This window comes from Nilaparvata lugens, chromosome 3 (genome assembly GCF_014356525.2).
Source record: "Nilaparvata lugens isolate BPH chromosome 3, ASM1435652v1, whole genome shotgun sequence".
In the NCBI taxonomy this organism is placed as follows: Eukaryota; Metazoa; Arthropoda; class Insecta; order Hemiptera; family Delphacidae; genus Nilaparvata; species Nilaparvata lugens.
The window spans coordinates 71,165,518-71,188,990 of record NC_052506.1 but is presented as its reverse complement, the minus strand read 5'-3'; the positions used below and the strand labels follow the sequence as shown (position 1 = coordinate 71,188,990).

The window sequence follows — 23,473 nt, the reverse complement described above, 5'->3', positions numbered from 1 at the left end:
AACTGACTATGTCTCAGCTTCCCTGTTTCTTGAAGGTTTGCTCTGGTTTCTCGATTCTTTAATATACAAGCAATGCATGTAGGCCATTCTTTTGTAATCTATCAATACTTTCAAAGTACAGGGAGGGGTAATGATGTATGCATACAACTTTTCCTCTCTTACTATCAAAATGGTAACATTAAAAGGTAAACATTAGAATAAAAAATGTTTCGTTTGAAAATAAGTGTGTAACTACTATTTATCCATATTAATTACCCAACTCTGTATAAACAAATGTAATCATTCATCATGGATCATGTACTGGTAATTATTAATTCCGAAAGATTGGTAAAATATTCTATTCAAAACATACTTCATTACTGACAAATTTATTTATTATTCAGTCATTTACAACAATTATTCTTAAGTGAGAAGGCACAACAGTCTTCTGCCCAAAACTGTCCCTTCTCAAACTTATACTACATAATTTAATCCATGATGTTGTACTATAGTAATTACGGTATTGATGTATGCATACACGATTAATATTCACTATTATTATTTTCACTACTATTACTGTATTTATTAAGTAATTATATTAAGTTACAAGAGAATAAAAATATTTCATTTGAAAAAGTATTTGTTTTTAAAAATGTAATGATGGGATTGTTTTGAATGTGCAGTTGCTGGACTGGGAGCCGAGCCAAACGTGGGAGTATTCATAGAAGAGCACAAGAAGCGCGCTGACAGCGACCCGAATGCACCTCCCTTCGACGATCTGCGCAACTACGCCTACGAAGGTGGTGGCAGCACTGCTGGCTCACTCTCTTCTCTTGCTTCCGGTACGGTTTACAATTTTTCTCAACTTATCAACTAGTTTTCTGAGCAGTTGTGAAGTTGATATTGTGGTAGTTATCCATACTGAATAGAATATTTTGTGAAAAAACAAATTGAATCTGTCATTCACTTTTATAAAAGTGGTTCACTATTCCAATTTGTGTTTTCATTGTGGAAAAGTACCACAACATTACATACAACACAACTGTAATGTTAAAATAGCTTTCTCATATAGTTCAGCTTTCTTATTCAGTTATCAACTAGTATTGGGCCCGGTTTTTGTGATATTATTTATTAAATATCATAAACTATTAAATCTATAGGCTATTAATGGTTCATTAGTTTCAATAAGTTAGTGTGCTAAAACATGGCCAAAGACTTTTCATTTCTTATAGGTTGCTCCTTGTAGGCCTATCTTCTTCTCCTTTTGGTTCCTTCTCCTATATTGGAGGTTGGGAATCATCACTGCTTTACTAATTGCAGCTTGGAAAAGTTCTTATGAGCTGCAGCCATACCAATTTCTTAAATCACATGGCCAGGACAATCTTCTACGTCCTACACTGATCTTTCCCCTGATTTTGTCCTGCATAATATAAGCCTCAACAGTTCATACTTCTCATCCCTCATTACATGTCCCAAATATTCTAATTTTCTACTTTTTATTGTTGAAATTACTTCACATTCCTTTGGTAGGCCTAAGATATACCCTCAATTTCTCTTCTAATACTCTCAACTTTCAATAATTGAACAATTATTGTATTCGTGCCAGTTTTATAAATTCTATTTCAAGGAGAGAGAGCGTCGTGAACGTCTTCAATGTCAAGTTAAATTGTTATTAGGGGTTTTGTCAGAAACCTTTTCAATCTTCGTCGGATATTTTTTTTTTTAGTGGTAAACAAATTACTTCTCAACATTAGTGTTCCGAGTGATCAGTATCCTGTATTTCTCATACCGTACTAGACTGGAGGGATAAAAAATGGATATTTCGATAACAAAGAGTTCCTATTATATATTTTTTTCTGTTTTCAACTGAATGTTTTTCCAAATTCAAGCTACTCAATTGCAATATTTCCTGAATTTCAATCTCTTGCTCCTAAAAACATCCTGTTTGTAGAGCATTTGAGAATTGACGAGACATGAATTCTGAATCAATAGGGATTATGGATAAGCTTCGCTCTCAGAGTTTATAAAGAGATCAATCAGTTCATTCTCATTCAGTATTATAATTTACATTCAATTGATCTTAAAAAATACCATGCTTCTCAAACAATTGAGGCTATGTTTTCTCATGAACTATTTTCAATGTTCATTTGAAAACAAACTCATCCAATTTACATCCAATAAAGATGTATTTTGTTTGGGTGAAATTTGCATAATGTTGTCAGCTTGTGATGAATGCTTGTGATTGGTTGCAGGAACTGACGACGAACAACACGACTACGACTATTTGGGCGCCTGGGGACCTCGCTTCGACAAGCTGGCCGACATGTACGGACAGGACGGCGAAAGTGACGATGACGACCAACAGTTGTAGAGTGAAGCTGAATAAAAAGGAGAACAACAAACAAGATGCTAAACGAGGAGAAAAATAAGAAAAAGGCCCAGCACGCCATTGGCCGGCGCACCGACCTTTCTAGTCACTACCCCTTGACCCCTCAATCCCCCCCTCGCCCACCGACGATTCGCTGTCATCGACAAATCATCATCACCACTGTCATCGTCATCGTCATCATCATTATAATTATTATCTAGTTGTGTTCTTTCTCTGTAGTCGAATGAGCACCAGGCACTATACATAATGATAATTATTTATACAAGAATCAACCTTACTAATTGTAAGTCCCTCTTTATGGAAACCTAGATAATACTAGTTATAACATTCTATTGTTATTGTATTTTGTACATAGTTCATCGTAGCGATGTATTTGTATTTGTGGTAAGATAATGTCTTTGTTATTAAATTATGATAATAGGGTAATGTATGTAAATATAAGGCGGATCTCGTAGCTTGAGTTGCGGTTGTGAGTTGCCAGTCGATGCTATTGTAACCGAACTGCCAACTCGACGAGACTTGAACGAAAATGACGACTATACAATTAATATTATTGTTGTTAACATTCCACAGCAAAATTGATGACCTAGAACCGACGACCGCTTTGTTCAGCTGTACGAGACGGGAAATCAAAATCTGTGTTCGTGCCATGTGAGATGTGACATGAGTGAACGCACTTTCCTTCCCAAAACACTCGACATCGATTGAGTTCTTTGTTATTTAATGTACCTTGAGAATTAATTAAGTAATTGATACCAAAGTGAAATATTATTTAATTATTGTGCTATTCCTAGTATTATTGTTTTTATTAGTTAGAAGTACTGCCAAGATTACACGAGCCATTTTAATTGCCAAAATTTATATTTTATCATTTTTACTAGTGTTTCCTTAGACTTGTAATTTGCTTTAAGTACTTCCTTATGTAACTAATTTATTCACAATACAATTGTTCCTGGATGGATTGATTACCTCCCTATAGTGGAAACTTTTACAGCGGAGAGACGCAGGTTATTGCATCTAGTTTACCTCCGTTTGGGTAGGCAAATCCGAATATTCAATATTCACGACTTGAATGATATTCTGTGAATATAGCCTATATATACTTTGATCCCCAAGTTTGTTCCACGATGAGAGGCAAAACAGTTGCACTGTATATCCTAAACCCTCTCAATAATACAGAATGTACTAATTCAGGTAGTCACTTCTTGTAAAAGATCGGCCTGATAGGAGAACTAATATTTAGTTTTCGTATTTATTTGATTAAGTTCAACCTGCACTGAGTACAATTTTTATATATTTTGTATGGAATTATGTTTAGGTGAATTGTGTTTTGTTAGGTTTGATTGATTTTTAGTAAATTATTGTAATAGTGCGTTCTGCGTTGTCGTGTGTTGCCCTGGAAAGTGAGACTGGTGGATTATTGCACATAGTAAGTTTTAATGAATTATTATTTGGTGATGTGAGTGTCGAAAACTCTGTACGCGCGGCGCAGTCGATCGGCGCAAACGACGTTTAGGCGTTCGTCACCACTGCTCAAATCATTATGTGAAAATCCTGCATGAACTTACGACTACTGGTGTAATCGTGTAATAGTGTGTCTGGCAATGAAAATATTTCGAGTGTAAATAGCACTGTGCTGAAAAATAATTATTACTGTAGTATACTTTATAACTGTTTTATAGCATCATTTTTTGTATTGACATCATAGTGAACGGCTACAGCCGAGTGCTGCATGTGTTTGTTACCTTTGGACATCCGTTCGCATCGCATTCAAATTATTACTACCTATTCAAAGTCTGTTCGAAAGCCAGTGGTATTTATACTTATTTTTAGTTGTATTATTTCGTACTTTTATAACGTCTTCAATAATCATTTGGATATGTCTGTCACTATTATTTGTGAGAATAATATTTTAAATTGTCAACTTGGTATGTGAGAATGGAAATTTCAAATGAATTTTAAATTGATAATAGTGAATGCATTTACAACATGAATGCTTCTACATTCATTAATCAGACTGTAGAAAATATTTATAAAAAGCCAAAAAATGTAAGGACATTATTTTTCGTGACGTGACTAAATCTCACTGTAGAAAGCGAATTTGTTCATTCATTTAAACATCAAAGAAATGTACAACAATATAAGCTATGTTGAGTGCTCAATTTGTGAATATAACTATCAGGAACATTGTTTGTTGAATTTTGAAGGCAATACTTGTATAATAATTCATTATTCCACTTCTATTATAATTTTTCCTAATTGGCCTACTTTATTCTTCATAATTATACCTAGAATACTGATATCCAACAGTATGAGCCTTTCACTGCCACATCACAATTTTAAAAATACACAGTAGGTATTATCAACAACATCAATTGAAAAACTCAATTATCCTATTACTGAACTTTTTCACATTATGAGCAATAAATTCATAGTTCATATTGTTGTAGTGATGAATGAATCGCTCCTAATTTAATTGAAATGATACTTATTGTTATACATTATAAAGAATAACTGGAAAAGAATCTAAATCGTGAATCTCTTCAAAGGCCTAATTTTGTTCATGTGCTGATTTACTACCTAAGTGTAATGCATTTCTTCGATACTGGAAGAACATTAATGTCTTTTGAGTTAGTTTCTTCATTGTAGTTGATGTAATTAAGTTACCTCAGTGAATAGAAAATCAATCTACATCACACCAACGAAGCTTTACTTGATACTTAATCATATAGGATTATAAGATGTGGATATATTTCTATTGAGGTTCGATAGAGAGTTGAATCGCTCAGTTATCTCACACTGATAATTAGAACTATAAAGCTGGAATATTAATTGAAACTGTATGAACACAAGTAGTTATATTTTGTGAAAGTCTGTTTTTTTCAATTACCATGCTTAATTTTATCCTTACATCCCCAATATCAATAATTGTGGTACCATACCTATAGATTATATTCTTTGGATATCCTGCTGGAATTGACTCCCGGTACATCTTATTTTGTTAATTAATTTTATTCAAGTTTCTAAGTTGATACTTGAATGAATTACTTCATTTTGAAAAGCAAATCCATATCATTCTTTTATTTCCATGAATCAGCATTATCTCTTACTTGGCAATAACCAAAATCATACTTGATTTTATAGGAGAATTCTTAAATATTTTTAATGTGAAATTATTATCCATAATAGACTATTATCAGTATGTATTATTGTGATTGCAAGGCTACTAAGACGATTATCAAGAAAAAGAGAGCAAAAGTAGAGACTAGTGGATCAAGTCCCCACTTCTTAGATATCTGTGAATCAGAGTCAGCCCAAAGACAATGTATCCACATCTTGATTATTGAACAAACTCATTTGCTTTCAAAAACTAAACACTAATTTACCAAATCCATTAACAATGAATGTTTCCTAGCAATTACCCCTATGTTTCCCTAGGTAGTGAGTAATATCAGAATAATTGATTTCAATATTGAACTATGTTGATGCTATAAATAAATCGTAACCTTCATTCTAATGTGAAATGTCAAGGTTCACATGTCACATTCCGTGTTTAATTTTAATGAGTGTATGATGAGCATTGATTCCATTTAAGCCACATTAGTCCATAAAATTGTAAAATTGTTTTACACATGTCATTTATTTCATAGATATAGTTATTTTTTATACTATGACTGTTAAGAGCTACACATTAAATCCCTAAAGCCAGATTTTATTATCGTTATCACATTGAGACTTGAGAATTTATTTGACTTGTTTATTTAGTTTGTGAATTACAACCACATATCAACAACAACAGTTTTCATTCATGATTCATGATGAACTTTACTACTCCGGCAACTAATCAATACTGTATACTATGTAGTGCTGTTTTCCAACTGCATAAGAATGAATGTTCTAGTTTTCAGGTTATTTATTTTTTGTTAAGTTTATCTGTGATTTACTGTCTATCTCAAGCAGTTGGTTTAAAACAATTTCTAAGAATTTCAACATTGTCCTTCGTAAATTGAAAGTTTCTTTATTCTTATTCTATATTGAAAAAATGATTATCCTTATCTGTATAATTTCATTCATGATAAATAACTGATTATTGATAAATAATACTTGTTATTTATTGAAACCAGCTATCCCATAGCAAATAAGATGATTCATTTATTATTATTGATCCATTTTACAAGCTAGTAGGCTAGTACATGGAAACTGGGATGAATAGCTATGGTCTGCTCACCAATCATAAATCAGAGAAAACGCATAACGGGGCGAGAAATCCTAATCATTATTCCAATGACTAATTTTAACATTTTGAATTCATACAGATTTTATAACACCCCTCCTCCCCTAAATAAATCATAATGTTAAATAGTTGAATTAAGATGAACATGGACATAAAAGAGAGTATTAGCGAAAAAGGTACCTAGTTCCAAGATGTTTTAGGTGAAATAGTTATTTTTCAAAAAAGTGAGGTAAATTCGTCCCTGCATCTAAATTTGCGATATACCTACAGTACAGTAAAAATAATATTACGCATTATCTCACAATATTCAGCTACTGTATTTCAACTCATAGGTATTCAAAATTCATTTAGAATGACTCAAACAGAAATTCAATGAATAAGTAGCCTTCAATAAAATCTGAAATTTCAGTTCAAGTTGTAGGTTTGGATGGATGTTACAAAAAGTATTCACTATCACCTTAACAATAAAATTCAGATGGCCAGATTTTCAATCTCCTTATTTTTGAATTTGGAGTTCAACCTATGAGTATTTTCAAATTTCAATATTATCAGAGCGGTTTGAGATATATGATGCTTTTGCCTTTATATGTTTCTTTGAATTTCGTATTGAAATCATATAATAGTGGTACTGCATAATATTATTATTAGGTACTATACTTTAAATCGCAAATTTAGATGCAGGAACTAATTCACCTCACTTTTTTAAAAAATAACTATTAACTAATAAGTTATATATAATATTATTGCATCACCTTCCAATTTTCAAAAATGAAGAATCTATATAGGCCTTACTTATAGGTGGGAGGAGCCTTTGGGTGGATCCACCATAATGACATGTTCAGTGATACGAAATTAGTTTTCAAATTTGAGTAGGACCCGATTCATTTCAATCCATCCGTTCCTGTGTATGAATCAATGTCAAGCCGTTCTCAATCTTCCCACCCACTCTGTATATTCAACATATTCATCCTCTTCTTCATAGTGTCTGTCTATTTGTTACTCTCATGCTATGAAATTAATATTCTTACTCCATTCAAGATAATGAATTCGGTGGTATGAATAAAATAATATTTGAAATTAAGTCAATTTATTATAAAAATAGCTTAAATGACAGAATACATATTTAACCAAAAGAGAAGTTAAATAAATAACTAGGCCTATAGTACCAAATGCTATAATAATATGATCATCCACGGCGACTACTTCACAAGTTGCACTTCGGATAATGATGAGAGTTCAGCAATAACATATCATTTATAAATATTGATTCATTACCATTAGATGAAGAACAAATAAACAGAAATCATTTTACTATATTCAAAAAGCTCCTAAAGTCAGTAATACTGATTCTAATAAACATTCTACTCATCATCATTCCAATTTTGTGCTTTTATACAATTTCTGAATTGTTGTTAACTATCACATTTGGACGGAATTCTATTGAATAGCCTATACCGGTAGTCAGCAAATATTTATCAGAATATAGGCTTGTAGCCTTCATCCTCTACTGTTTGACACATTATCTTCATGTTGATTGCATCTTGGACAATACATTTTTATTGAATACAATACTGTATAAAATATTTTTATCTCTGTTATCCACGTAATAAATAGTAGGCCTATAGTTTTGACATTTCATTCATTGGTATACTGTGTTGTTTCCTAAACCTAAGCTTCAATTATATTGTTAAAAATATAGAAGCATGGAAAGTGAGATTTATTATTAGAATTGTCTCTGCATAACATGATTCTTATTCTTAAAATTTCCTAAATGAACATGCAATTAATAATAAATTCAACTATAAAGCGTCAGGATCCTGGATGATGAAATTAATCAATTTCCTGTTTGAACGACAAACTATTCATTTTATCCTTGCGTCTCTAGATTGTTTGACGAGATCATCACCGTATTCATTTGAACCAAAAATTACTCTTGAATGCACGGGTCCTCTGTGGAAATGGTGAATACGATATAAGCCTATATGAAACTTATAGCCACTTATACTCCTAAAACGACTATGCGAATTTAATTGTTATTTGTTCGTACAGCTTGTTGACAGAATAATATTTCAATTCTTGCTCCATCAATAGTCTTTGTATTTTTTCAATAATGTTTTCTGACAATATCCTTATCACTACCAAACACTGCATTTATGTGGTGGGTTCATCTTTGACCCACTGGGACAGCTGAAATCCTTAGAGAACTCCTTGAGATTTGAGAGTGGACCGATAACCCTGAATTCTCCCGGAGAATGGAATCCGGTGGTGATACGGTTCTTGAGTGATTCGTCCCTGTACTTGGAGCACCACGAGTTGGCAGCACTGATCCAGAACATCTGCTGCGGCGTGTACATCTGCAGGCCGGGCAGTCGAGCCTCTGCTCCGTGCTCTTTCTCCCACGACTGGTACGCGTAGTAGGCCTCCTTGATGCCTCCGTTGTCAGCTATGTTCTCACCTTGGGTATTTATGCCATTCAACTGGAAAACATCGGATCAGATATTAATCTATACTATGAATATAATTAAGAGAATTCGTTTATAAGAGTCCATTTTCGGGATAAAAATACATGTTTGACAGATCATCACGTCTCAACTACTGCCATTCAACTGGGAAACATCGGATTTCATATTAATCTATACTATTATTATAAAGGAAGGAATTCATTTATAAGCTTACATGTACAAAATACATGTTTGACGCATCATCACGTCTGAAGTACTGAACTGGTTAATTTGATATTTCTCATAAAGCTCCTTAATAATTAACCGAGAATGGTTATAGGTATATTTTCATTTTTGTTCATCAATTATTTATAATAAAAACAACACATTTATTCAATTACTGATACGAAGTTTACGAAAGATAAAATCCCAATAAATAGTTTTTCTATTGCAAATTGTTTTATATTGTTGTTCATACTCTTGATATCAGCATGGAACTATAACACTGAATTCAATATATTTGTGCTTTTAAAAAACCCTTGCAGAAAAAACGGGTACCACCTGCTCGTCACTTATAAAGGTATCAAGCTTTCTACTATGCAACGATTTCTTGGGTAGGCCTACTCATGAGGACATTTTAACTGGAATTCGAGTTGACTTAGTTACTTTCTGTGAACCTGATAATTATGCTATATAATCAACGAATAATTGACATGAAATCACCGGTACCTTGAATTTTCTTATTTGATATAAGTGGAGACTAGAATCATAGTTTGTTTGTGTATAGAAGAAGAAGTAGACTACTGCATCGTTTGTGACAATAAAGCATTCTTGATTCTTGCATCTTAAGAAAGGATTTTCCCTGAACGCATTAAACGCTTTTATTTGTGACTGGTTAATGAAGAGATATGATGAAAAAATCCCGCACTCGGCGAAATTATAGCAAATAGTGAACGACAGATAAAAAATATTCTTCAGGGTTTATTGCTGGTATGAAAATCTACACCTCGACGTTTTTACGCATAAAAAGGATTAACATCAATGCTGAAATCCTTATTTGGATATCCAGTTTTTCTACAGCATCGATTATTTTTCAATAAAATATAATCATACTTTTTTCATTGAATCATGCAAGTAAAACGACGACTTTTGTACAGAAAAACGAGACTCCGAGAGGATCATATAGCCTACAGCGCTTATCTTATTTACACAGGCTATAATCATGCAAAATTTTGGACTGGACATGTAACTGCTTAATTCTTACCAGACAATAATTTGAATTCCCTTATCATTGTGATAATTTCAAATACGAAATAGTTTATCATCCGATTTGAGTTATTTTCTGAATGGTTATGAACGGGAACGAATGTGAATTTGTTCTGCCTCATTACCTTCAAATTGACTTTGTGAGCAGTATAGTTTCCGTACTGGTGGATTATGCACATCGCTTTCTCCAAGTATTTCTTCTTCGTCTCTTCTTGCCACCAGTCCACAAGATTACCGTCTTTGTTGAATTGTCTACCCTGAAAAATTAGAATTGGAAAATGAGGTATCAATATAATTTCAAGATCTGGAGAATTTTAATTTGTACAGTCATTAGAGATGACTGGAATGATAACAATAGAAAATAGTTATAATTTTACCTGATCATCAAATCCATGAGTTATTTCATGTCCAATAACAAATCCAATTGCTCCATAGTTCATGTAGTGTGGTCGATCCTTATTGAAGAATGTTCCTTGCAGGATACCAGCGGGAAATTCTGGAAATTGAATTTATCATTTTAGTACCTATACTCATGAACTCTATCATTCGATTTCGTAATCATGTAGCTGTTGATATGTTTCAAGATTTATCCCATAGAATTATTATAGTGGTGATTGAGCATGGCCAGATTCACTGACACTCTGTCTGTCTCTGGGTCTGTCTTTGGTAGAATGAATTATAATTTTCCACAACAAACAACCAGGTTCCTCCCTTCACTAAACTAGAATAAGAGAGTCATATAGACCGATAGTAGGTTGAAAATTATTTGACATTTTTATGGAATATTGCAATTGGAAAATGACTTCATCTTAACTGAAAATGTGATTCTCCGTTAGCTCTTATTTCTAGTTAAATATTTTGGTAATTAATTCCCTATGAAAAAGTGTTCCTTTGATTTTTATCTGATCAAAGGGATGGATGCACCATAATACCATATAGGTCTACTCCTTCAATGACGGATTAAATAATATTATATCACAATCAAGAATAAAGTACCAATTACAAACATATCACAAAAGATGTCACATTCATATCACAAAGGCTACTATGTTGTTATTCTGCACAAATAATATGCTGTTAATCGATTGATAAATGATTTTTTCAAGTTTGCTATACAAATAAACGCCATACAATTTGTTCAGCAATAAACATTTTTGAAATATGACCAGAATAACTAGTTGGAATATCAATGTACTTGGCTTCAAAATTATATTGGAGCAAGCTGTTTAATTATTTACAAAACATTAGTTTTAAAATCCGTTTGGAGACCCTGGTGTGATAATATTATATTGGTACTCACGAATTGAATTCTCAATTGAACTGTAGAATGCATTCACAATAGCTGGTCTTCCATGTGTTATCCATTCTGACTTATTCACAGCATCTCGAAGGCGGCTGAAACTGTATTCTGTACCGAATTTTGTCAAGTTGAGTATCGCTCCATAGTAATCATCCGAACCAATTTCAAGCTGAAAAAATAATTATATTCTTATGAACAATGTCTTTGAACCAAAATATTAATCAATTGAGATGATTTTTCCGAATAAGGGCTACACAAAGATTCAAGCTAATTAATGCATACAAAATGTGAATGATTTCAATACGATAGAAACAAAAAAATATGTGATTTATTCATTAGTGGAAAATATGTTATAGTAGAATCCTCTCATAAGATTTCAGTACATTAAATTTGTGATGAGTAGGCTAATTGAAAATTAGGTCATAGAATAATGTTTGAATTGAAACATTCATTTTTTTAAAAGTTGAAGTTGAGTTATGCTATTCTGAAGTTTTTTTTTATTTTTTAGGCGAATGGTGTGAATACAGATTGATTAAATGGGATTCATTTCATACTGTCAGCATACCTTATAAATAACATTATTGATCTCCACTCAACCAATGCTGGCAGTTCTAAGTGCTCAATAGAATTTTTTCATTTGAAACTTACATTTTCATAGAATTGCATCAGTTTTTCATCATCTAGTAGCTCATCTGGATAGGCGATATGAGTTGTCATTGACTTTGCCTTATCTAAAGCGGCGGCCCTGTACAAAAAATAACATTTATTTATTGAATGTGTGTTATTAAATTTCACTTATAAACGCTTAGGGCCGGTTTCCGAGCTCGGGATTTAGGTGAGTTTTAGACTTTAAACAGCTTGAGTCAGAAAATTGGCTTTCCGAAACGGGGCGTAGTCGCAGTTTTTATGATAATCTTTATTTTCTTATTTCTATAATTGGAAAAGTTTTTCCTTGACGGAATGAAACATTCCTGAATAGTTCAAAATAGCTGAAACTTTACATTATTTTCTCTTTATTTTATTTTGTGTTCAATTTTCTAGTTTTTGGAAATTAAATTTAAACGTGACTATGACTATGACTGCGACTACACCCCGTTTTGGAATGCCAATTTTCTGACTCCAGCTGTTAAGTCTAGTCTAAGTTTAGAACTTAGGTGAATCCCGAGCTCGGAAACCGGCCCTAAGTGAAGAAAGAGGAATCAGGGATGATTTATAATCTATATTTTCTATTATTTAGACAAAATATCAACGCATGAGATGAAATTTGAGCATGGATTTTTGAATAGACAATAAGATAATCATTATTTCCTGATTTGAGTTATCCAACTCACTTTCATGCATTCTACAAAGGAATCGTTCATTATGATACATTCAAATGAAATTTAATTGATGCATTCATGTACATTTTATGAACCGTATGTATGTCTGAATAAAGATGATTGATTGATTGACAGTCGTAATCTGAATATATTCAATTTAATGATTATTTATGGTTCAACATTCAATAGCTAACAGATTTGTTTTCTACTCACCTAGTTTTGTCATCCATCCACTCAACATGTTCAAGGATTTTGTACATTTCCTGGCGAACTCGTAATACCAATTCCTCTGCATTCTTTTTGGCATCTTCTTTGAAGAATCTCCTCACATATTGAGATCCAACTGCTAGAGACAGGCTGAAAATACAAAGATGAGTATTATCATAAGATGAATTTTCTTCACTTTCAACTAAAACGTAGATTATCAATGTCGAATTTGATATTGTTTTTCGTTTTCATTTTCAATCTCATGCTCAATTTTCAATCTCATGCTCAAAAACGTTTTCATTTTCGTTTTCATGCTCAACTCTCAACTTCAAATTTTCATTTCTATCTTCTCAATTTATTTTACAGAAAGTTGAGCATAGTGGATTTGAAACACAATTCTATTTTCCCACTTACATTTATTATGTTTCTAATATAAGAGAGTTGGAAGCTCTCCAGCCGAAGCTGCTTTATTCCTTATACAATATTTATTCAAGAAGAGAGTCATCTTTATCTATGCATAGAAATACGAACAATAATTGACTCAGTGAATTGATTGAATAATACAATATATTTTCGAACACGATTATTGAAAATTATAGAATGAACGTATCAATTTACTCACATTAGGTTTAATCATATTGTAGTCGAATATACAAACGTAGGCCTACATTATAAGTTCTCAGTTTCTCAGTATGACTCACAGTAGAAATGTTTTAAAATTTCGTTATTATTGTTTCAACATTAAGTTTCAGTTGAAAAATTGAGCAGAGAGAACAAAAATACAACAAATCGATTAATTATTTCCCTATAATTCAATTGATTTCAGTAAGCTTGATTGAATAAGTAACTGTTTTCAAAACATAAATCAAAATCAAATTCATTTCCATTTCCACACAATATACATGATATAATATAATAAGAATTGATATTAACTGATCAATAAAAATGAAAAGTACATTTTGATGGTGCATCATCAACTATAATGTAGAAATAATCTCTACTCTAATAGAAATAGTACTCTGTTGGATGGTTGATATGGATGAAAGGTTACCTGCCACTAGCAACATCAGTGCATTCCTTCCACCTGGCCTCGATTTCGGTGCGGCCTGACAGCACAGTCGAATACTCCAGCTGACGTCTGCGGAAATTGTCCGACAAGTAGCTCACAGATGCACCGGCCGCTCTCCATAATGCGTAGTTGGCCTGTACTCTGTGCATAACAGATAAGTTGAAAAATTTGGTTTTACAAATTTCTGTATTCAAGCTACCACTAATAGATGCACACAGACATTTTGTAATAGGTACCTATATTGATGCATTCTTTCTAGGTGTGTATAAATATTAAAATAAAATGTAGCCTACCTACGGTAGGCGCGTGTATAAGCCAAGGGAAAAATATTAAATATTTATTCGTTCCTGAAAATAGATATAAAAAATAACATTATATTTCAAAACAATCGCTCTTGAGAAAATACAATCAACAATCTTATTGTTAGTTGAGTTTTAAGAGGAAGGAAGTATACGGTTACAATCTTAGTTTGAGAGGAAGGAAGTAATAACGGATAGATCAGGATTTTGATCGTATATAGTTGATGTTAGCTAATGATTTTTTCGTGAAATTTCAATCTATAGTGAAGGTGTCAAAATTTCAAAATATATTTCGTCATTGGATTGTATTGTTCATGAATTTTTAAATAGATATGATCAGAAGGAGATAGTGGATGACGCAGACTGATCAAATCAAGAAAACCAAAATCTGGGGTGGGGGCTTTGAAAAAGTCAGCATTGTCTGAAATAAAGACAGATGAACTTTTTTGCGGGGTTCTCAGTTCATGGGAAAGCAGGAGCAGAATTTTTCCAAATTAGGGAGTGGTGCGTCATTGGTGTGTGTGAGGGAGCATCTCTTATGTACTAAAATATATTAATCTCTCATATATGTAATACTGTTTACAATGCAATGCATAGCAATATAGTGTCAAGCCAGGATATTGGCTTCATAGTGTTGATGAAGGGGTCATAAAAATGGATTATCTTATATTCGAATCCATAAATTCAATATAGGCTATCATACAATCAGGCTATTTGGAATAGTCATTTTTGTTATATTCAATCGCACTGACTTATTTAGGAAGATTAGGACAGTTAAAACTATGTAGAATGTAGTCCTGATTATTTTCAACAACACTTCAAAATAATTATCTAAACTGTGCATACCTCTTTGGTGTATTACTCATCAAAGCTTCCAGCTTGTGAATGTATGATGGAACGTTGACAATTACAAATTCATCAGGACTGATTTTGATTTTGTCTGGAAGTAGATTGCGGAAGTATTCTGTCCATGGGATGCTGGGGAATTTCTGCTGCAACTCAGGCAAGGTCATGGGATTGTACAATTTGGTTGCATTCCTTCGCTCTTCAAGTGGAAGAGACATCTGAAATAAAGAAAAAAATCATTGTAGTTTCAAAGCCAAATTATCTAGGAATATGATGATTTGTGTTGACTACAGTCTGTAATGAGTTACTCATGCGGTTTGTGAGGTTTAGCCTACCATACTTGAGCAATTGAAATTGTATGGTGAAATTGAATAGATTGAATTTATTTCTTCAATTGACATCATAGCATTCGCACTTGACTTGATCAGTGTTCATAATCAGAGTACAGAAATAATAATTCCTTCAAATAGAGGTCGTCAATATATTAATTGATTTATCATGTCAATATTTTTATCAATATATTAATTTGCCCTCTGCTGGCTTATTCAGAGTCAGATTGAACTTTTTGCTATGACGTAAGATAGTTGATTATGCATTACATATTAAGGTTTTGCTCTAGAGAAAAATCTAAATGAAATGTACTAAATGAAAAATAAAATAAAATGTACTAAAAGAAAAATACTAAATGAAATGAGAATAACCAGAGTGACAACTAAGACTACCTACTAAATAAAATATAATTGATTTTGAGTTCAAAGATTGATGATGATTATTATTATTACATAAAACATACCAGTGGTGCCCACAGCATGTTTTGATGTCGCAAGTTGCGACATGAGGCTGAATTTGGGGGGGGGGGGGGATTTTTGGAAAAAAACTAGGGAAAATGGGGGGGGGGATTTTTCAATATACAGTTTTTAAGTACCTAAATGGATACCAAGTTTTGAGAATTTTGGGGGGGAATTTTGCGACATGGACCATTGGGGGGATTGGCACCCCTGAAACATACAATTGCAGCACTACAGGGATTGATTTAATGATATTTATTGAAGAGTTTTCATCTACTCTGTTAATTATTAGCCCATACTCACATTGGCCAGATTAATTTCAAAGTCGAGAGACTTCTTCAGTTCAGTTTTGGCAACGTTCTTGTCAGCTCCATACAATACAGCAATATCCACCATATAATCGTAGTAAGCTGCGACTAGTTTATCACTTAGACCTTTGACTAGATATTCACGACTCAGTGCAAGTGTAGCTTGATCCAACTGCAAATAAAAAAATATATAAATATTGAAATAAAATTACTGGGATAAAGAAGAAAATAACAATTATTATAGATTAATTATATGCCAGTTAGAATAGAAAGCTGCTAACATAATAATAATAAGACCAGATTATAGTCTGTATTTATTTCAACCTTCAACAATATTTATTATGTTCATAAATCTTCTGTACCTTCAATCTATGACTACTATTCTTAGAACATCAATGTAGGACGTTCGACTCCATGATAAAAGAATTGTTTCTTTTTTACAAAATCAACTTTCAGTTTTATCTTCTTAACTGCTACCTATATCATTATAGAATAATGTGCCAAAACAATTCATATTTGAAATGAGTGATAGGGTACTTTGAGTCTTCGGATTTTTATCATTTTTATTCTCACACTTACTGACTTAATGATTTATTGCATTTTGCAGATTATCAAAGTTTTTACAGCAAGTCTCTGCAAGTTACTGATAAGAGAAAAGTCATTAAATTCTTCAGTTATTGTTGTACTTCTGGTTTTTACAGCTATATTACCATTGATATAAGGAACGTGTTTCAGGTCTACACTATAAGAACTATTAACGACCAAATAAAAGAGAAAATAATGTTCTATTTTCAACTGGAATTTGTCACTTGAGGATACTTTCATTCAAACTTCAGTGATTTGTTGCAAGCAAATCACTCATTTTTTACCATCCCTGGAAAATTGATAATAATAAGTTTTAATTCGACAAAAAAATTACAGACTTCTTTAACGGTACCTATACAATACAACACAGCATCAATATCGCGCACAAAGTGAAGATAAAATAAAATAATACTATCTTATCAACAATATAAAATTATCACTATCTTATTGAAAATATTGAAGTGAAATGGAGAAGGGCAAACTATAATTTTGATTATAGCAGCAGATTTCTTCAATATTTTCTTTATCCCAAAGGGTGTAATCATGCTTACATCAATGACGCGAACAGTTGAATTTTTGAGATCGACTCCAACGGAGAAGTCCAAGAAATAATCGACACTGAATCCCTTCTCCCGGAATGTGTAGACACTCTTCTTCCAATCCCATTCGGCCTCATTCCAATCGGAGCCCTCCAGCACCGGCCAACCGCCCAGCTCTTTCAGTATACTCAGCACTGGCGTTGCGCTCTTCTCCTCGATCAAAGCTGGAAAATAATGAAACAATTCCATAAATTTGAATAAGATCGAAAAGAATACCTACTTCACTAACAATTTTGGAATATTCGTTTGAAAAGTGCTACAAGTAGATTTTTACATTAGGGTTACCTACCTTGAATTGTTATGTTGGAAAAATATTAAGAGACATCATAATGATTATTTGCTAATCTTAACTTTAGTCCTTGAAATATACTATGTAACTTCAAATTGATAGTTCACTGATGTAGACAATGTCTCCATACATATCGAATACAGAAATATTTGAAACAAGAAAAGTACCTGACCGATATGAAATAATCTGTCAAGATGATGACTTACAAACCATAAATATCCTGGTTATGAGATTCTATCAAACCTAAACTTTTATACGTTGTTCCCAATTTTTTAATTTTGCAACAAAGATCAAAATTTGATAATACTCAAATTACAAGTCTTTATTTGCTGCTGACAATTTTAGTAGGTAGGCCTATATTATGGTTCCTTTCACCATAACTGACAGCTAGTTTGGGATCCTGAATTAGGCAATTCAAGAGTAAAATGTCACTCATACTAACTATCGTATATTTGTAGAAAATGATGAAATCTTTGTTTTCATATAAGTATTGAGAGGGTTCAATCGTTTGCTGGATGAGAACTTGAACTTTAATTGGTGACATGACGATAATAAGAATAATGTAGGCTACCGGTACCTTAATTTCTACAGAAGGGTAGGCCTAACCTGAGTTTTTTTTATTCAAATGATTTTACTTTATGAATTATCATTTCTGTACCGTATGCAGTTTCAAACTTGATCAATATGAAATTTCGTGTCAAATTCATTAGAATTTCATTATTTATTTGGACTATTTTTATCAAAATTAGGGAAAGAAACAATTTGGGTTCATCCTGTTGATTTCTCTCTCAATCATTAATTTGATTGAAAAAAATTATTAAAAACGACTTACTCTTATTCATGCAGGCTTTGAAGAGGTTCTTGGCATAAACAAAAGGTTTGATGTCGTGTGAAGATATAGGTTGATCCAAGATGTCGCGTAACTGCTCCTGCAGTTTGTCATTGATCACACTGAATGTTGTCAACGAAGACTTATCGTCTGGGATCCTCGACTCCTCCACAAACTTTCCACAGGCAAACTCGTAGAAGTTATCACATGGATCTACTTTTCTGTCCATGTTTTGCAGGACTGCATTAGCTGTTACAAAAATAAATCAAAATATGATATTGAATATTTTATTGCACATAATTACATTAAATATTTCATTGCAGTAGTTAATTAAAACTGTTCTGAGAAATTCGAGTGAAATCAATCTCTTCATCATTTAATATCATGATTGAAGTAATTTTATCAGTATCTTTCTAATAGAGTAAAAACACAACGAATACAATAGAGGAGTATTGTATCTAATAGTCTGTTGTGGTTTGTGGTGATGAAAATGATAACGTGTAACCAATAAGCTAGTTTCTAGCTCAACGCAGACAAACATCATTACCGTAATAGAATACAGATTTTGGAGCCAGTGCCAGTAGTAACTTCAAATCTCTTAACATAAACATTTTATTATAGAGTTGGTGAAAATTATGGAAACAGGTTGATATCTTTTTCACAGGGATAATTTGACAAAGAGACACTTGAACGCAGAAACTTATAAACTTTTTGAGAGAGAATTATAATAAAATGAAGCTAATGTAACAGTAAATTGAAATATTTGAAGTAGGCCTACGGTATAGAGTAGCGTGCTATTCTCAATCAATATTTATATCTCATATTCCCGTTTGCACAAAAGCCTGTTACATTTTAATCATGATCGAATGCCACGAGAACCAATCAGATTAACATCTGTTTTGAAAAGAAGATCTCTCTGATTGGTTCTCGTGTGATTTAATCATGTTTAAAATTCAACAGGATTTTGTGCAACTGGGTCATAGAATTTGAATACTCATTACTATAATATAGTAATATAGTTATATTATAGCTCGTCACTCGTTAGTCTATTACTATTTCGGTCGTATACGTACCAGTTGCTACACAGCCAGAGGTGAGACAGAGGTTCCAGTCTTCCTTGTGTCGCCCCTGACCAGCACGACTAGGAGCTGATTCAGTTTTTCCCCCTACTGAGGCAGATGCCGAGGGCATGTTTTCTAGATTGAAAACAAACGGAAAATATTTAGTCAAGTGGAAACTCTGTCATTAACACTTATCCAATATGAGAGCAGGTAGTAAAACCTTCAGAGTAGGCCTACCCTACAATAGGTTCCGTACCAGGTTGTATAATCATAGAGTATAATACAAGAAAACTAATAACTATTAAGGAAACTAATAGTAGGCGAAACAAAGGATTATTTACTTCATCTCTGATATAATCGACAAAGAAAATGTTTGATTAGCATGTAATGAAACCTTCCAGTACCTTTTCAATAGGTAGATTCGTAGATAGGTACCGGTACCAAGCTTATTTCCAGTTTTCAGTTTGAACAACAATAATATTTTGCAGTTTGCTGTTAAATTTAATTTTATGTACAATTCAGTTTGGAGTTATCAGAACTTATTGAGACCAAACTTGATCCGAATAAAAGCATCAAAAAGAATCAATCATTTTAGTACCGTTACGGTACCCTGAGTGAATACGATTCTTGATTCTCTTAGTTAAGGAATAGCCTATCAAAGAGGTGTAATTGGCAAGCCTACTTATTTGAGTATTGGAGTATTTACTTATTGGTTTTGATAATTTGTAGGGTACTAACTTTGTTTAGAATGTTTCGAATGTTGACAAGCATGCCGTAATGATTCTACATCATGAATTATCGATAAGAGTAAAAGGATAGCAAGAGACAGGAAGGAAGTGGTGGATTGGGTGCGACTGTAACAGAAATTTCGCAATTCATGTTCGTAAACTATCAGAATCAGGATAGTGAATTTATTGAAAAAATATATATTTTATACTATTAATGAAGTTTTCAAATGATAGAAAATAAAACCAAAAAGAGTTATGTTGATCAATAAGCCGATGCCATATGAAAGTAAAAAACTTTACCATGGATTCAATAAATAATTAAAGAATACCATATTTTAAGGACATTAAATTGTTTTTCAGAGAAACTCCCTATAACTAGTAGTGGGTTGAATAGTGGAACAAAGGTTTGTTATTGGAATTTATAAAATCAATAGAACTGTATTTAAAGTATAATCAGTCACATTATCACTCTTGTTTAACAATTGATAAAGAGCTTGTCTGTATATGTAGGTACAACAGATATTATTTAAAACTTGGTTTATAACCAAGCACTTTGTTCATTCATCACTATAAGAGAGTCTGGATTAATAGAGTTTAATCATTTGCTGTGTTTGAATGCTCTTCTTCAATATTATAGAGGCTGGTTGGATCGTGAAGATACATTTCTGACCAGAGCAATGGGAAAGGACTGTTACCCCAAACTTGAAAATCCAGCCTTTTCAAAAACTGCACTACATTTCTGGAGAGGATCATAAAAAATAATCGAATGTGTTGAAAACTATGCAATGTGTACGGATTTATTCCGTTTCATTTATTTTTCAGACTCGATTTGATGTTTTGCCACCATTGTAAGACTTTATAGAACTCAGAATACGCTAAGAGTTTTATTATATACTGAACAGTTGGATGTTTCATTATCCACTCAATTGACCCAAACAGCAGATGTGTGCTGTACTGGAGAGAAAAATAATACTATTGGTACTTATGGGACAATCACACATTTTTATTCTATCGATGTGTGAACACTCTCATTAAAACCAATGATATTCGTTTTCTGCTCAGCAGAACAGAAATAAATTGGGAAGCAGAACTGAATTCACCCTATAAAAAAGGGAGATTTGTTCACATTCAGTTATGAAATTATAATGGGATTAGATTTAATGGAACAAAATTAAACGTGACTAAAACCCTAGAAATAATTCAATGTAGAGCGTCCATGTAAACAAAGTAATTCAAGTGCTGAAACAAGTACTCTCATGATATTCAAGGGACAACAATTCAAGGATTTTCCTGCTTTTTACATAAAAAATAACTTTCATATTGACAAAAATGATCCTCATACCTCCTTGTTTTTCTGCCTCCCTCAACAGAATTGTCGATAACGCCACAGCAAGTAGAACACAAGCCAAAAACGCGACAGCTGTTATGACAGTCAATCCCCTCTCCAGCATGGTCCTCCGGTGCCACCATGTTGGATTCCTGAAAATTATTAAAAATATTACTCAATTTTTGAGAATTATTTGGGAAAACTTTCAATCATTCCTTTGTTATCTACCGCTGAATTCCTGAGAAACGTTGAAGCATAGTTTTTTCATGTAAGAACCATTTTTCCATCTTCCGAGTGTGAGTTCAATCAGTGAATGGTGCATTATGTTTTCAATTTTCAACATTTCAAATCTAGTTTTACTTCATAGCTTCATAATTCAAGTATAATACTGGGTATTATACTCAGTGCAATATAATACTGTGTTTAATTTTATATATCACTTCAAACAAAGAATAAAATGGAAATCTAGAAAATAAAATTTCAAAAACCACTCCCATTTGGATGAATTCAACATAATCAATAAATCATGGATTGAATAAGCTAACTTGATGTGTCAATAATTGATCCAATAAATTTTACTCCAATAAAATTTATATAAATGCCTTTTAACACGACAAAATAAAATTTTAAGTAGGAGGATCCCGCAACTAACTTGTGGTGATGAAAATGCTTTGACGCTCTTTTCATCTCATGGGCTTTGAAAGAGTTTACAGAAGACAATTTCAAAGAAAGTAGAAATTTGGAAAAAAATATGAGTAGCACTATGATAATGTACTCGAACTACTCAACATTATGAAACAAACAAGAAAATTATGATCTCAATAAAAATTTGGATGGATATTCAGTAGCACCAGCATTTCACAGAAGAAAGAATGAGGTAGTATAATCACAAAAAATCTATAGTTTTACAGGAAAAACACAAAACATCCATCCAATCCATGCAAATCGAGAATCACAGACAAACTATAGGAAGGCACTCAGAGTACGGTAGGTAGTATAGAAAGTGGAGTACCGGTAGGTGAATTGTCATTACGGTACCGAACTCATTAGCTTATCGGAATGACACAATCTTGACTTCCAATAATTCAAATATACAATGCACACGCTTGTCAGAATAAACCAATATAGAGAGCACATTTCATGCCAATGAACTTTTCAGCTTTGGGTACTGATTATTTGAACTTGAAAACATCTCAGAAAATAGAAAGAAGTGATTTACAGTTTTGCAATTAAATGGCATTAATATAAAAATCAATAGGAGGGAATAATAATTGGTTGGATGGCATTAAATGGCATTAATATAAAAATCAATAGAAGGGAATAATAATTGGTTGGATAATTGGTTTGGATGGATATTCAGAAAAGATTTTTTTTATTGAGAGAATAAACTATAGGAACGCTCACCACTAACAGCTAATTTTGGATAATGAATCTTCCTTTTTTCGTGATTGAACTGAGGAAAACATCAATTATATTTATAACAAAGATATTCTCAAAATAAAATTCTAACACCCTAATTATATTCGAAAAATCACTAGGCAGCTGACATGCATATTATACTGAAATAATTGTGAAACGCGAATATAATAGATGATAAAGTTGGATCATTA

General features: G+C 32.6%; 2 protein-coding genes across 3 annotated transcripts in view; one reads left to right on the top strand and one right to left on the bottom strand.

Moving 5' to 3' along the window:
- LOC111046550 (neural-cadherin) overlaps positions 1 to 5,738 on the top strand; it is a 680,352-nt gene extending 674,614 nt beyond the window's left edge. Inside the window, exons 39-40 of the mRNA XM_039422881.1 lie at positions 663 to 821; positions 2,232 to 5,738. Of these exons, the coding sequence (XP_039278815.1) occupies positions 663 to 821; positions 2,232 to 2,350 (278 nt within the window). The 3' untranslated portion in view covers positions 2,351 to 5,738. The remainder of the gene's footprint in view (positions 1 to 662; positions 822 to 2,231) is intronic.
- Positions 5,739 to 7,672: 1,934 nt separating this feature from the next.
- LOC111046551 (neprilysin-2) overlaps positions 7,673 to 23,473 on the bottom strand; it is a 46,157-nt gene continuing 30,356 nt past the window's right edge. For both annotated transcript variants that reach the window (XM_039424457.1, XM_039424458.1), the window contains 13 exons: positions 21,879 to 22,015; positions 19,821 to 19,943; positions 18,751 to 18,996; positions 17,582 to 17,793; positions 16,441 to 16,617; positions 15,350 to 15,567; positions 14,187 to 14,345; positions 13,142 to 13,285; positions 12,258 to 12,354; positions 11,610 to 11,778; positions 10,687 to 10,805; positions 10,435 to 10,566; positions 7,673 to 9,079 (listed from right to left, as the gene is read on the bottom strand). In XM_039424457.1, coding sequence (XP_039280391.1) covers positions 8,738 to 9,079; positions 10,435 to 10,566; positions 10,687 to 10,805; positions 11,610 to 11,778; positions 12,258 to 12,354; positions 13,142 to 13,285; positions 14,187 to 14,345; positions 15,350 to 15,567; positions 16,441 to 16,617; positions 17,582 to 17,793; positions 18,751 to 18,996; positions 19,821 to 19,943; positions 21,879 to 22,015 — 2,275 coding nt within the window. In that variant the 3' untranslated portion in view covers positions 7,673 to 8,737. The remainder of the gene's footprint in view (positions 9,080 to 10,434; positions 10,567 to 10,686; positions 10,806 to 11,609; positions 11,779 to 12,257; positions 12,355 to 13,141; positions 13,286 to 14,186; positions 14,346 to 15,349; positions 15,568 to 16,440; positions 16,618 to 17,581; positions 17,794 to 18,750; positions 18,997 to 19,820; positions 19,944 to 21,878; positions 22,016 to 23,473) is intronic.